Source organism: Pogona vitticeps, chromosome 1 (assembly GCF_051106095.1).
Source record: "Pogona vitticeps strain Pit_001003342236 chromosome 1, PviZW2.1, whole genome shotgun sequence".
NCBI lineage: Eukaryota > Metazoa > Chordata > Lepidosauria > Squamata > Agamidae > Pogona > Pogona vitticeps.
Window position 1 is genome coordinate 231,000,647 of NC_135783.1, and position 16,300 is coordinate 231,016,946.

Consider the following 16,300-nt stretch of genomic DNA (forward strand, 5'->3'; position numbering starts at 1 on the left):
GGGAAATTCAAATGGCCTCCCCACTGGGCTCTGTCTCCAACTGCTGGGTCCGTCCGCGGGGGTGGTGGAAATAGTAGCCTTCCCTGGTACGACTGCACTGCAAACATGCAGTTCCCGATGTACGCACATTTAGACTGGCTTTTCGGGAGTGTTGGTGGAGGTGGGGGCGGGGGCGGAGGCTGTGATATCCTTCCTTCCCTCCTCTCCCTGGAGAAAAGGAGCTTTCCGGGAGGGGATGGTGAACAGGAAAAGGGTTCGAGAGGGAAGAGCTCAGCCAGCACCCACCCTGTCCGCCTTCCTCGCCTCGAAAATACGCAGCCACCCCCTGAAGGCTTCCTATGTATGCATTTAGGCTTCACCGGCTTTTGCCAATGCCCAAGGAAAGTCCGCACAGCTGTACCTCCGATCCTGGACAAGGCGCGTTTCCAAGGCAGTAACTTTTGTGAAGACCAAACTACCCCAGCTAGCCACCCCAATCCTCACATGGCAAGCTTCCCCGTCTGGCGAAAAAATCAGATCTGTTTCCGAGACAGGGACTCTCCTTCCTTGCCATGAGAAAGGGACCCGGACCCTCTCTTTCCACCGCCCCCCCAACCAGGACTTCGGTTTTGGAAATGTGGAAAGCCCGGGCATTCCAGGCTTGCGCCCCGCGCAAGTTTGAGGTGCTTTCTCCAAACTCCCACTAATCTTAGGAGAGACCCTTTCCTTCTCTTCCCCCCCCACCCACAAACACAGCCAAAGAGAGAGAGAGAGAGATTGAGCCCTGACAGGGCAGACGAGGACAAAGCGGCCGCCCTGAGGGGAAGAGGTGGCGCGAGCTCTCTCCCTCGGGGTGGCGGCTTTGGTGGGACAATGTGCAGCTGGTGGGGACTGAGGGAACTGAGACCAGGAGACAGGGAGGAGGGTGGGGGTGCACCGGCAAGACGCAGGAAAGGCTGAGAAAGTGGGACAAGGAGGCTGTCCGGGCGGTCCTGCTGCACTGGAGGAAATGACTTCCCAGCCATCTCCATGCCCTCTCATGCAACGCGATGAGTCCTTGCTGAATGGCGAGTGCAGCCAGGCAGGTGGGCAGCCCTGGGCGAGGATTGACCGCCATCCCTCCATCTCCAGGCAAAGGCAACCCTCAGCTGGGGCCAGCCTTGCCCAGGGCTGCCCACCCTCCCCTGCTCTCTGTCCCTCTTCTTCACTTAGCCGGGAAAGAGAAGAGCAGCAAGGACAACGGCGGCGGCAGCCCACTGTCCTCTCCAGCTGGCTCCTCTGCTCTTCTCTTTCCCGGCTAAGTGAAGAAGAGGGACAGAGAGCAAGGGAGGGTGGGCAGACGATGGAAGGTGCTCAGCATGGAGGGAGGGGGACCTGCCGGCCTTAGCTCCAAGATGCAGCCTGGGCGGCTGCACACCGTCCATTGGCGAGGCAAGCGGGGCTCTGGCAGTGGGAGATGCTTCTGCTTCCAGAGAAAGAGGAGGCGAGGGTTGCCAGGCAGGGCCGCCATGAGCGACGGAGTCAGCGCTGCAAGGGTGGAAGTGAGGCCCCACTTCCCTCGCCGACAGACCTGTTCTTTCCAACCAGACCTCGTTCCTGCCCTTGCAGCGCTGGCTCCGTCGCTCATGGCGGCCCTGCCCGGGAGCCCTCGCCTCCTTCTTCTCTGGCAGGGGAAATAACCCCTGCCACGGGAGCCCCAATTGCCTCGCCGATTGAAAGTGCTCAGCAGGGAGGGGGCCGCCCATGCTGTGTCTTGGAGCTAAGGCCAGCGTGTCCCCTTCCCTCCCTGCTGAGCACTTTCAATCGGCGAGGCAAGCCAGGCTCCAGTGGCAGGGGATGTTTCCCCTGCCGGAGAAGGAGGAGGTGAGGGCTCCCGGGCAGGGCAGCCAGGAGCAATGGAGCCGCTGCTGCAAGGGCAGGAGCGAGGCTCTGATGGAGGCTCCAGAAGGCGAGCCCCACTCAGGGGCAGCAGCGGAGGGGAAGCCACCCTCCTGGATCCTCTTCCACAGAGGAGGAGCAGCGCCCCTTGCAGCCCACCCCAGCCCACCTTTCCCACCCAGGAAGAGGCGGCCGCAGCCAGGCAGGAAGCAGCAGGATCGGCCGCTCGCCCTGGGTGGGGTGGCGCCGAGCACAGTGACCGGCCGTTGGCGCTTCCTGGGCGGGCTGCCCACAACAGCTTCCCTGCAGCGAAGGAGCGCTGGGGGACCCATTAGGATGGAAACACACCCCTCAGCCAGTTCGACACACCCTGCGGGGGAGGCGGGGGGTGGAGACTTGTCTCCGCGGCCCAGTTCCGGTAAGCCCGGGGACCGGCACTGGGCCACGGACCAGGGGTTGATGACCCCTGGCATAGAGGCTAAAACTAGCAACAGCATGTGAGTGTTCATTCAACTGCCAATATTGCTATCTGTTCCAATTCCAATCCTTTCAACTTAAGAGGATCTGAGAGAAGTTGCTCAAAGCTTCCCTGGCACTCTTGATCAGGAATCCGACTCAATCAAAGTTTTTATCATGAACAAGCATTTAAGCACATTCATCGAGCGGTCAAGACCATTGTGGACCTCTGTGCTAAGCATGCACTAGGATGCTAGTGGCCGGGTAGCAGATGCACCTCTAGACCCTGACCTTACATCTACCTTTCCCATGTTTTGGCTACTACCTATGCAGGTCAAAATACTATGGCTGTGGAAAACTTTTAAAGGAAGAAAAGAGCACCAAGCTCAAATGCCACCACACAGTTCTTCTTTTGTCCAGTTGGTCAGAAATCAAAGAAGGGGCATCTACTGACCAAACTGCTTCTGTAGCAAACTGAGAGAAGGAAGGCAATCTCCTTCCCCCACCTTGTGCTTCCGCTAAACTTGCACTGGAATCTGTTCTTGCAGACCCAGTTTTTGGATGACAATGAAACCAGGGTAGGGAGGAGGGAAAGAGCTGGGACACTATTACTGTACCAGCCTGATGTTGGATTTAGGCCAGTGGCTCCAGTTCCATGGGCCATTTATAGCTGCAAATCTGGAAGAATTACAGCCTCAAGGATCTGAAGTGAATTTTACACTTGCATGTTGTCTGGAGTCCTTTTTCTAAAAGCCTAGTTGTAACACAACAGATGGAATACACAACTCTTGGGACACTGATTTGAGCCATAGAGAAAAATAATTAAAAAGCAAAAAAAAAAGTTATTATGGGTCAGCAGGGCTGGGGGGGGGCTAAAATGTGGGATGAGAATTCATACTCTGGTATTTGATTTAGAATTTAAATCATGTTCCTCTGTGCCAATTGGGTCTGTGGACAGTTAAGGTTATATTCCAGTTGTAATAGTATCAGAATTCATACATTTAAATATTTTATGCCAGCGTGCTGTCAGATTTTCTTTGTGCATGGAACTACTGTTGTACAAGCAGTTATTATCCTATTTGGTGAGGTGTCTGTTGCACAATTTGTTGAGCAGCTGCCATTTGTACCACAGATATCTCCCCACATAGCATGATTGCTTGTGGGCATTAGTTGTGCACACAAAAATCCTCAGCAGGATACTGGCCTAAGTAATTAACTTCTAGTTCAAGTTTATTTTGGTAGCCATTCATTTGTGATGTCCAGGTATTTAAGACACACCAAAGCATTGGTGATAAAACAGTTGGAGTGTTGAAGGCATCTACGCCAGCTTAAAATCTTCTTTTAAAGAATCTGCAGATTTACACCATTATTGTCATCTGGAGATATCTGTTGCAGGGCATGGTGTTGCTCTCACTTTAGCTACATGCACTGTAATTTTTCCCCCTTAGAAGCAACACCGTGTGATGTTTATGGCTGTGATAAAAGCACTACAGAGTGCAAAGACCCAGGGAATTATGCCTTTCCAACCTGTGAATGTAGCGAAGGTCTTGCTAAGAAGAATCCCGAGGATAAAACTTGCTTGCGTAAGTGTTTAAGATGACATTCCCAGATATACTTTTTCTTCTCATCTTTGGTTTTGGTCATCACTATTTGAGAGCAAGTGAGGGAAAAGAATTATCTATATTTTTACTGTAATTTACTATATACTATATAATTAATAATTTGCTATAATTTACTATATTTTGAATCAATTGTTCTTCAAAGTGAAATTTTATGTATATTTGATTCTTCTTAATCATAAATACATAAAAATCGGAGAAGGACAAGGTCAATACCTGGTATAAAAGAAGGGACCCAGAGAATGGAGAGGGTCCAGAGTGTGGAAATGTTACAGTGTTTCGGACTGCAACTCTCAGCATCCTCCAGCCAGCATACCCACTAGCCCCACTGGTTTTAAGATTATGGGAGTCACAGTCCAGAAAAGCAAATTTCCCAGATTGTGAGAGAGAACATGGGTAGAACTACCTGGGACTGCACCTAAGAAAGACTGCAATCCAGTTATGGTCTGGATGTAATTTTGCTCCTCTGTTGAATAAAAATTCCATGTCCTCCTAGGCCAGTGATGGCGGACCTATGGCATGCGTGCCACAGCTGGCACACAGAGCTCTCTGTGGGCATACGAGCCATGTCGCCATAGAGAAATACTTACCCGTCCTCCAATCCTGGATTTCGGCACTCCCCTCTGCTGGTGCAGTGGTCCAGCAGAGAAGGTGCAATGGCGACCATTACCGGTCTAGCCCAATGAGGGATTGGAGGAACAGTAAGTATTTATTTGTTAATACTACCCATGGGGGGGGGGGAACCAAGCATTTAACCCTTGCAGTACAGGAGTTGTTTTTTTTTAAACTAAAACTTCAGCATTCGGGTTTTAATTGCAGTATTGTCATTTTGAAATAAATAAGTTGATTTTGTGTTGCAGTTTGGGCACTTGGGCTCAAAAAAGGTTCACCATCACTGCACTAGGCACTCAGAGGCAGCCACTGCCCTCAAGCAGCAGATTTTGCAGTACCAGTGTATTTTTGCCATCTATATATGGCATAGATCCACATGAATTTTAATATAAGCTCATCTCCAAATCATTGCCCATCTCCATTTCCTCGGTTGTGGCACTGGCGTGAGAGGTTGGACTGGAAGCTTCTTTGAAGTGGCATATTTTCTCCCCACTTGTACTCTGCAAGGAGCTGTCCATGGAGTGCTCATGGTGTTGATGATGAAGATGAGGCTTGCCAGGTCTCAGAGAATGAGCTGCTGTGCCAGGAAATGGCTGGGCTCCCCTGAATCTCCAGGCTAGGCAAGCAAATGTGAGGAGCAGTGATGGAAAGGAAGGAGCGAGTCTCGTTTATTGTTATGGGGTGGCCATAACAATAAATGAGTTGTTGGGTACCCAACTTCCAACCCTCTCTGAATGGCACCAGGGCTCACTAGCTTCCTGTGTTGTCCAACACAACACATAATATACTTGCTTAGGAGTTCAGACAGGGAACCCACAAGGCCTAGCTCACTCCCTCACAAATGCATCAAGAAATACTATGTTCCCAATTCCTGTGACATCACAAGGCCCCACACAATGACTTCACAAAGACCCCCCCCAGGCATTGGGCCCCAGATATAATGAGGGGATGGGGAAGATAATCCCGTGACAGCCCCTGACAAACAAGACAACACTTCAAAACCATTCCGGAAAATTCTTTTATTGGTTTTGGAAAAGAGGCTAAATGGGTATCCTCAGCGGAGACAACAGCCTGGTTCAGCTCCAGCAGGATGTCTGCCTTCTGGTCCCTTGCATCCCCCACGGGAAGAGGACATAACAGGGCCTGCAAGAGAAAGAGAGAGAAAATAACTAAGGGGCAAGCTCGTCCACTGCCATCAACCAATCCAGGCATATCCACCAACCAATGTTCTGGCCACTTCATCATGAAGTTCCGCCTGCCAACATCCACTGGCTTCCACCAGGAGTATTCACCAGTTCATCTCTTCCACTCCGCTTCTGAAGCCAGCCTCCACCAGCTCCCAAATGCTTGGGTCACACACACGCCCCGGCGACATCCCCACGGAAGACCAGCCAGCCCATACACACACACACACACACACACACACACACACACACACACACACACACACACACACACACACACACACACACACACACACACACACCAGCCACCCCTGACATACACACCTTCACTCCACCAGCCATTCACACACATGCCCGGGCTTCCATCCACTGATATCCACCAAGCTTCCGCCAGCTGGTTTCAAGAGGCTAACATCCCCCGGCTTCATCCGCCAACCTCATCTTGCCGCCTCAGCCAGCTTCCGCAGGGAGATTCCACCAGCTTCTGTCTGCCAATGTCCACCGACTTCCCCCTGGTCCATCACCAACATCAGCCAGCTTCAAGCCACGGATCTCCGCCAACCTTGAGCTGTTAACTCGCAAGCCCACTTAACAAGTTCATCTGCTTTCACAAGAGAACTTGCCTTGGGCAGAAGGGTTGGGTCCCTTCCAGCCACTGCCACTCCCTCTACCAGACTGCCCTCTGGCCACTGGCCTCCCTTCTGGTCTCCTGCCCTGCCCAGCAAGCCCCTTTTATCTGCCAGCAGAGAGATGGGATTCTATGAGGTCACAAAGACCCAGGAGAGTGGGGTTGGGTTCCCAAGGCAGCAGCAGCACCCTCGGGATTGGCTGAGTCCTGAAGATGATGTCAACAGTCCATGATCATGTGATTCATCCACAACTTGCATTTTGCATGATTTTTTTATTTGTGGCCTACTAATGTATCCCCTGTCAACAACCCCTCTGATTGTTAAATCTTCTCATGTTGGCCTTCTGACAGGATTCTAGGCTGGTGCTCCAAAAAGTTATCTTCCAGCATTTGCATGAAAAGGAACTTTCCTAAGCCCTGAGCTAGGGGGAAAATGAAAGTAATAAATGAATAAGGATGGGCACAGTCACACAATGAAGCCTTTGATCCTTTTTTTTTTTTGCCTCTTTTTGGACATTTTTTCTTGCCCTTGGCATGAAAAAAATATTACAAGGAGCCCGTTAAGAAAACAACCCAAGTTTTTGAAACACATACAAGTATTTTAACACCATACCTGCACTATCAAAGATGCAGCTGTGTTTCAAAGACTCTCCCAGCCTTTGGAACTCTCTCCCACTGGAAGGCAGATTTGCCCCACCAATAGGTATTTACAGTGGACCCTCTACTTACGGAATTAATCCGTATTGGAACGGTGTCTGCAGCTCGAAAAGTCTGTAGGTCGAGTCTCCATTGACCTACAATACATTGAAAACCGATCAATCCCATAACTGGCAGTTTTTATTCTATTTTTGTTCCATTTTGGTTTTTTTCTGGTTTTTAAGTCAATTCTCTGGCTGCAAGTCGAATCTAAATTTTGCAGCCAGAGAAGTCTGTAACTCGAAAAGTCTGTAAGTCGAGCCGTCTGTAAGTCGAGGGTCCACTGTATTTGTTAATACTGCCCATGGGGGTGGGGGGGTGGGGAAAACAAACATTTATCCCTTGCAGTGCAGGAACAGTTGTTTTTTTTTTTCTAAACTAAAACATCAGCATTCAGGTTTTAATTGTAGTATTGGCACTTTGAAATAAATTGATTTTGTGTTGCAGTTTGGGCACTCGGGCTCAAAAAGGTTCACCATCACTGTCCTAGGCCCTCTCTTCTTTTCCATTTGGAGTCTGCATCTTTCCCCACAGCATCCCCCGCCATTGTAGCAGCAGCTGCTCCTAAAGCTTAAAATCATTGAATCGTAGAAGAGGGAAGCTGGAAGAGGCCTATAAGGCCATAAAGTCCAGTCCCCTGCTCTATGCAGGAATACAAATGAAAGGATATCTGCCAGGTGGTTGTTTAAATTTCTCTTGAATGCCTCCAGTGTTGGAGCACTCACCACCTCTTGAGGCAATTCTACCACAGTCCTATCCTACCAAGGATGAAGGGAAATCTTTCCAGACTTTGGTATCTTATTAAAAAAAATCCAGGAAAGCAGGGGAATCATAAAATCCTGAACATCCATTGCAAGCATCTCAAGAGGTTATAAAGATATCATGGTGAGATATCCCTTTATAATTCAGTCAGATGGGGGAGATGGTTGGAGAGCCAGGGGTTGGGAGTTCAGTCATCCACTAGGCCCCCCAGGAGAAGAGTCAGCTGGCCTGTCTGTTCTTGGACAAGCTGCAGGGTCCCTGAATACTGCAGAAGAAAGGAATGGTAAACAACTTCTGAGCACTCTACACCTAGAAAACTCTAAGAAGGGTCACTCTAAATAGGAACCTGACAGCATGCAGTTGTTGTTATCAATTGAGGAGAGGAGAATGGGGACACAGGAGTTGTGAAGAGAAAAGGGAAAGCTTCCCTGAGTTGGAAAAGGAAATGTTAGCTGGTTAAGGTTGTTCTCCCATCCCCACCATGTCTTCTTTTCCCATTGCCCTCTCTTGCTTAAAAGGACTAAAAAGGGTATCACATGTCAACAGCAAACCTCCCCACAAAAAAAACCACTTGTTGGTCTGCCATTTTATATATATATTGGATTGATGCAAAGCACATGGATTTTGGCCTTCAGTTAGACTTCTACAATGCTGAATCTTATCCCTCTCTCTTCTGTGAATGCAGTTTGCAATGCTTCATGTTCTGTGGAAAGCAACAAACGCTGTTACGTGACAGCAGAAAAGATTCCAGAATGTCAGTGTCTGGCTGGCTATGAAACACAGCATGATAAAAGTTGCAAAAAGTAAGTAATTTGGCTGCTCTACCAAAATTAAAGAGGTAGGAGGGCACGAACTTGTCTTTTTTTCCTGTTCTTTTCCAAAGGGTACCCCTTCTCGGGGTTCTATATTTAGATGCCTCCTCTAAGTTGTACTTTTTTGGAAGTTTTGATGCATCAGTTAAGAGAATGGAGAAATTAGAGGATGTGGGCAACCTGGAGTGGCTGGTCAAGGTTGTGATGGATGGAAGCAGAATGGCCATCCAAACTATAGGCAGGCAGGGAAACAGGCCAGCTCTGCCCCACTGCACTCTTTCTCAATAATAATACAGTACATCACCACATTGGGAGAGCCTCAGTGTAGCCTGCTCTTCAGTCAGTTCTTCTGGGTAACCCTTTGTTTCCTTATTTTTTTTAGGTGTAATTTCGGCTACTCCGGAGTAGAATGTAAAAACAGTACGTATAAGAATTTTGGACATTTCATAGAAACTCTGAGTGGAAACAGTTTCCAGCAAGCAGAGCAAAATTTATAGTAAAAGAATTAGGATCATAAATTCCCAGAAACTGCATAGAACTCTTGGGGGAAATAGAAAGAAGCAATTTTCACCTCATGACCATGTATATACTTACATTGGGAAATGCCACCATTTCAGACACCACATTTTCCATTATCGCCATTTCAACTCTACAAAGTTGCCTTCTGAAGACTTCTGTTGTTCACTAATCACTACTTTTGACACGTTTCGTGAGTCTGTCTTGTCACACAGGTTTCCAAATACTTTGGAATCCCCTAGCCCAAAGAGAGGGAAAGGACAGGAAGGTGGCTTTGTCCATCCTTTCTGCCTGCCTGAGGCAAAGAAGAACATTGCCCTCTTCTGTTCCATGTACCACAGTGGCAGTTAACTCACAGGTTAACGCTAGCAGTAGGATAGTGTCCATCCCCCTGAGGCAAGCAGAGCACTTAAGGAAGTTTGGGGTAGACTGTTTAGCACAGTGGTCCCCAACCTTGGGCCTCCAGATGTTCCTGGACTTCACCTCCCAGAAATCCTGGCCAGCAGAGGTGGTGGTAAAGGCTTCTGGGAGTTGTAGTCCAAGAACATCTGGAGGCCCAAGGTTGGGGATCACTGGTTTAGCACGCACAGGCCTGTCCCTCAGGAGAGGGGAGAGAGGTTTTGAAAGATTAGCTAAGAAGTTGCCACTGCTGCCCCAACATCTGCTGCAGTTGCTTCATTCTGCCTAATGGTAGGGCCGGCCCTGAACTAACTTCATAGCACTGTTAAAGCTAAAGCTTAGACTTAAAGGGTAGGAGGAACATCGGATTTAATTATTCCCTAGAAGGGAGGCTAGTGGAAGCCCCATTGAAGCTCTGAAATTTTTCAGGCATGTATGGGAAATAACAAGTGAAACAGCTGAGACAAATGAAAAATTTGCAGAGGTTTTGAATTTTTTTAAAAAAATCAGCTATGATTAATTTAAACACAGGCCTGGGATCCAACTATCATTCTACTGACAGAATTTCTTCCATGGATAGAACTGAGATTTCAACTAAAGTTTTCAAGAATTTTTGCACAAGTTCCTCCCCCCACATCCTAGTGCAGTTCTAAAAACGCAGCCGCCACAGTGTTCTTTATAAATAAAGACACATCCCGTTTTTGGTCTTACAAAGTATTTTATGTTTATACAGAAAGGGAGTGCTGCAGGCTATGATCATTTAACATCTTTTCTCTTTTCAGATTACCTGGCAGTCCTTGTAGGAGTGGCCGTTTCACTGGGGGTTATTATCATAGTCTTAACTGGAGTGCTCATTTACAAAGTCATCAGGTACAACCGCTCTTTGGATTGTGTGAATATGTACTGTTATTAAGTTTTTTTTACAGTGGCTGGCCTGCTTGAGTCTAAATGGGCATGTTTACTTTAGAAATTCAGCCTGGTCCCCAGATGATAACTGTATGCTGTCCCCTAAATAAATCAAAATAGCCCAAACTTATGTTATGTTTTTCTTTTGCATTTTGTCTTCATCTTTACAACTTCTGTGTTTTATGCACTTCTGGATCTAGGCATATGCGCTGTCTTTTCAGGTGACTGCTTTAGCCAGCAGCGCTTTTTAAACAGCCTGTTCTTATTTATGTACTATACTGTCACATTACTGTTTCCAAGTTATGGGAATCAATGACCTCCAAAAGATACTATTGTTAATAACCGTCTTTAGGTCTTGCAGTCTGAAGGCCGTGGCTTCCTTTGTTGCATTAATCCATCTCATGTTTGGCCTTCTTCTTCTCTTACTGCTTTTCCCTTTTGCCAGCATTAATGTCCTCACCAGTGACCTCCATCTTCATATATGATATGATATGTCCACAGTACCTCGGTCACTTTAGCTTCTAGCAATTTAATTTAGAACCAATTCATGTGTCTTTCTGGTGGACTAGGGTGTCTGTAAATGTTTACTAGAACACCGCATTTCAAAGGAACAGGTTTTTCTTCCCCCTGTCAGCTTTCTGCATTGTCCAGCTTTCACATCCATGCGTGGTCAGCAGAAATACATCAATATGAATGATCGGACTCTTGCCTCCAGTGACACATCTTTACACTTAAATGTCTCTTCTGATTCCTTTCTAACTGCCTTTCTGGGTCTTTATTCTTCGGATTTCCTGGCTGCTGTCTCTGTTTTGACTGATGATTAAACCAAGATATAGAAAACCTTTTAACAATTTCGATTTTGTGGTCATCAACAGTAACGTTATGTTATTCTACTGTACTCATTATTTTTGTCTTATCAATATTAAACTGTCATCCTTGTTTTGCATTTTCTTCTTCAGTAGTTGGTTTAGCAGTCACTTCATCAATAGTAATTTTTGCTAGTATCTTGAATTTTGATGCTTCTTCCAAGAATGTCCATTTCTCCCTTTTCTGAATCAAATTCATCTCTTTGTTTTATATGTTCTTTGCACAGACTGAATGGACATATACCTTTGTTTGGCACCTTTGCCCATGTGAAACCATTCCATTTCTCCATATTCTTTCACAATGGCTGCCAACTGTCCAGAGTATCAGTTATGCCTCAGGATGAACATTGCAGGACATCCATTTTAGAATGGTCCATAAATTTCTATGACCCTCACAGTCAAAGTCTTTAGTGAAATCTATGAAATCCAAAGTGTTTTCCCCCCTAAAATTCTTTAATATGGCTCAGTCGTCAACATATATATTTACAAAGTTATTTCTAGTGCCTCTCAGTTTTCCAAATCTATTTTTGAACCTCTGGTAACAACTGCACCCTTCCTGAAAAATAAGGAATGACTGTTTTTGTAAACCCTGATAATACACTATCGGTCAGCTGTTACAAAAGCATTTCATTTTGATACTTCCCTTAAAAGAAAAACTCAGATCTGCAAATTGTGGTGTTAAGATTTCTAATTAGATTTATCACATGTAACAGCTTCACTGATTTTCTGAGAGCTCCACTCTGAACTCCACTTAGAAAATATCAGTTTTTAATTTTCAATTTTAAAGCATAGGCAGGACTTGTAGAAGTTGCTTTTGTGGACTGTAACTCCTAGCATGCTCAAACCGGCACGGGGATTAGAGGTTTCTGTACGTCTGGTAGTTGTAGTCCTAAAAAGGCAAAGGTAAAGGTTCCCCTTGACAAATTGTCCAGTTGTGTCTGACTCTAGGGGGCGGTCCTCATTGCCGTTTCCAAGCCATAGAGCCAGCGTTTGTCCATAGACACTTTCCGTGGTCATGTGGCCAGCATGAGTAGACATGGAACACTGTTACCTTCCCACTGAGTTGGTACTTATTTATCTACTCACATTTTTACATGCTTTCGAACTGCTAGGTTGGCAGGAGCTGGGACAAGCAACTGGAGCTCACTCCGTCGCATGGATTCGATCTTACGACTGCTGTTCTTCTGACCTTGCAGCACAGAGGCTTCTGTGGTTTAATCCACAGTGCCATCATTGTTTAGTCGTTTCCGACTTTTCGTGACCGGAAGGACCAGGGCATGCCAGGCCCTCCTATCTTCCACTGCCTCCTGAAGTTGGGTCAAATTCATTCTGGTAGTTTCGATGACACTGTCCAACCATCTTATCGTCTGTCGTCCCCTTCTCCTCTTGCCTTCACACTTTCCTAACATCAAGGTCTTTTCCAAGGAGTCTTCTCTTCTCATGAGATGGCCAAAGTATTGGAGCCTCAGCTTCAGGATCTGTCCTTCCAGTGAGCACTCAGGGTTGATTTCCTTTAGAATGGATAGGTTTGTTCTCCTTGCAGTCCAGGGGATTCTCAAGAGTCTCCTCCAGCACCACAATTCAAAAGCATCAATTCTTTGGTGGTCAGCTTTCTTTATGGTCCAGCTCTCACTTCCATACATCACTACAGGGAAAACCATAGCTTTGACTATGCGGACTTTTGTTGGCAAGGTGATGTCTCTGCTTTTTAGGATGCTGTCAAGGTTTGTCATTGCTTTCTTCCCAAGAAGCAAACGTTTTTTAATTTCGTGGCTGCTGCCTCCATCTGCAGTGATCATCGAGCCCAAGAAAGTAAAATCTGTCACTGCCGCCATATCTTCCCCTTCTATTTCCCAGGAGGTGATGGGACCAGTGGCCATGATCTTAGTTATTATGATGTTGAGCTTCAGACCGTTTTTTGCACTCTCCTCTTTCACCCTCATTACAAGGTTCTTTAGTTCCTCCTCACTTTCTGCCATCAGAGTGGTATCATCTGCATATCGGAGGTTGTTTATATTTCTTCCGGCAATCTTAATTCCAGTTTGGGATTCCTCCAGTCCAGCCTTTCACATGATGTATTCTGCATATAAGTTGAATAAGCAGGGGGACAATATACAGCCTTGTCGTACTTCTTTCCCAATTTTGAACCAATCAGTTGTTCCATATCCAGTTGTTGCTTCCTGTCCCACGTATAGGTTTCTCAGGAGATAAATAAGGTGGTCACGCACTCCCATTTCTTTAAGGACTTGCCATAGTTTGCTGTGGTCCACAGTCAAACGCTTTTGCATAGTCAATGAAGTAGAAGTAGATGTTTTTGTGGAACTCTCTGGCTTTCTCTATAATCCAGCACATGTTTGTAATTTGGTCTCTAGTTCCTCTGCCCCTTCGGAATCCAGCTTGTACTTCTGGGAGTTCACGGTCCACATACTGCTGAAGCCTACCTTGGAGGATTTTGAGCATAACCTTGCTAGCGTGTGAAATGAGTGCAATTGTATGGTAGTTGGAGCATTCTTTGGCACTGTCCTTCTTTGGGATTGGGATGTAAACTGATCTTTTCCAGTCCTCTGGCCACTGTTGAGTTTTCTAAACTTGCTGGCATATTGAATGTAGCACCTTAACAGCATCATCTTTTAAGATTTTAAATAGTTCAACTGGAATGCCATCACCTCCACTGGCCTTGTTGTTAGCCAAGCTTTCTAAGGCCCACTTGACTTCACTCTCCAGGATGTCTGGCTCAAGGTCAGCAACCACATTATCTGGGTTGTCTGGGATATCCAAATCTTTCTGGTATAATTTCTCTGTGTATTCTTGCCACCTCTTCTTGATGTCTTCTGCTTCTGCTAGGTCCCTACCATTTTTGTCTTTTATCATGTCCATCTTTGTACAAAATGTTCCTCTAATATCTCCAATTTTCCTGAACAGATCTCTGGTTTTTCCTTTTCTATTATTTTCCTCTGCTTCATTACATTATTCATTTAGGAAGGCCCTGTTGTCTCTCCTTGCTATTCTTTGGAAGTCTACATTTAATTTTCTGGAACTTTCACTATCTCCCTTGAATTTTGTTTCCCTTCTCCTCTCTGCTATTTCAAAGGCCTTGTTGGACAGCCACTTTGCTTTCTTGCATTTCCTTTTCTTTGGGATGGTTTTTGTTGCTGCCTCCTGTACAATGTTACAACCCTCTATCCAAAGTTCTTCAGGCACTCTGTCCACGAAATCTAGCTCCTTAAATCTGTTCTTCACTTCCACTGTGTATTCATAAGGGATTTGGTTTAGAGCGTACCTGACTAGCCCAGTGGTTTTTCCTACTTTCTTCAGTTTAAGCTTGAATTTTGCTATGAGAAGCTGATGATCAGAGCCACAATCAGCTCCAAGTCTTGTTTTTGCTGACTGTATTGAACTTCTCCATCTTTGGCTGCAGAGAATATAATCAATCTGATTTCGGTATTGCCCATCTGGTGATTTCCATGTGTAGAGTCACCTCTTTTGTTGCTGGAAGAGAATGTTTGTGATGACCAGTTTATTCTCTTGACAAAACGCTATTAACCTTTGCCCTGCTTCATTTTGAACTCTAAGGCCAAACTTCCCTGTTGTTCCTTTTATCTCTTGACTTCCTACCTTAGCATTCCAATCCCCTAGAATGAGAAGAACATCTTTCTTTGGTGTCCGTTCTAGAAGGTGTTGTAAATCTTCATAAAATTGGTCAATTTCAGTCTCCTCAGCATTGGTCATTGGTGCATAAACTTGGATTACTGTGATGTTGAAAGGTCTGCCTTGGATTCGTATTGACATCATTCTATCATTTTTGAAATTATATCCCAGTACAGCTTTTCCCACTCTTTTGTTGACTATGAGGGCTACTCCATTCCTTCTGCAGGATTCTTGCCCACAATAGTAGATATGATAATCATCTGAATTGAATTCGCCCATTCTTGTCCATTTTAGTTCACTGACGCCCAGGATATCAATGTTTATTCTTCCCATCTCCTGTTTGATGACATCCAGCTTCCCAAGGTTCATAGATCTTACATTCCAGGTTCCTATCGAGTAATTTTCTTTGCAGCATCAGACTTTCCTTTCACTTCCAGGCACGTCCACAGCTGAGCGTCCTTTCGGCTTTGGCTCAACCACTTCATTAGCTCTGGAGCTACTTCTACTTGTCCTCCACTCTTCCTCAGTAGCATGTTGGACGCCTTTTGACCTGAGGGCCCCATCTTCCAGCGTCATATCTTTTAGCCTTTTGTTTCTGATCATGGGGTATTCTTGGCAAAGATACTGGAGTGGCATTGCCAGTTCCTACTCCAGGTGGATTGCGTTTAGTCGGAACTCTCCACTATGACCTCTCCATCTTGGGTGTCCCTGCACGGCATAGCCCATAGGTTCTCTGAGTTACTCAAGCCCCTTTGCCACGACAAGGCACCAATCCGTGAAGGAGACCCACAGTGCCACCACAGTAACACCTACAACAGGCTAAATTTTTATAAGAGATTGGAGGCAGCTATAAGCCTTTCAGGCATCTCCATTTGCATCCAGCATCTAAACAAATTTGCAGGGTGCCTCAAAGCAAGTCACTTTCCTTCTCCATGTCAAATATCTTCCTTCACTTTGTTCCACATGAAATTAACCTTTAATTAATCCCTTGACCACTACAAAGCCCATTCACTTTATAAGGATCCCTTTTAACCCCTTTTGTAGTGTTCTGGTAGGCACTTCTCTTGTTATTTTAATTGGGATTACATAAAATCTGATTTAGAATTCTGAAAATCTTGTTGAGAGAACATGACATTTTGACAGACCAGAGATCTGCCTGATTTCAGATTCTGATAGATTGCTCACATAGGTATACACTGCAGAATTAAAGCTGACTGTGAGTTTATCTAACAGTACACCAGGCATTATTTGAACTTGATTACTGACTTTATGAAAGTTGCTTTTGATAGGCTTAGGACTGTTCAATTTCTTAGGTTCCTTTCATAGTTTATGTAATAAT

At 45.9% G+C, this 16,300-nt stretch overlaps 1 protein-coding gene across 1 annotated transcript in view; it reads left to right on the forward strand.

Moving 5' to 3' along the window:
- MUC13 (mucin 13, cell surface associated) overlaps window positions 1-16,300 on the forward strand; it is a 45,148-nt gene that overhangs the window by 23,474 nt on the left and 5,374 nt on the right. The window contains exons 12-15 of the mRNA XM_078387061.1: window positions 3,762-3,896; window positions 8,500-8,617; window positions 9,009-9,046; window positions 10,324-10,411. Coding sequence (XP_078243187.1) covers window positions 3,762-3,896; window positions 8,500-8,617; window positions 9,009-9,046; window positions 10,324-10,411 — 379 coding nt within the window. The remainder of the gene's footprint in view (window positions 1-3,761; window positions 3,897-8,499; window positions 8,618-9,008; window positions 9,047-10,323; window positions 10,412-16,300) is intronic.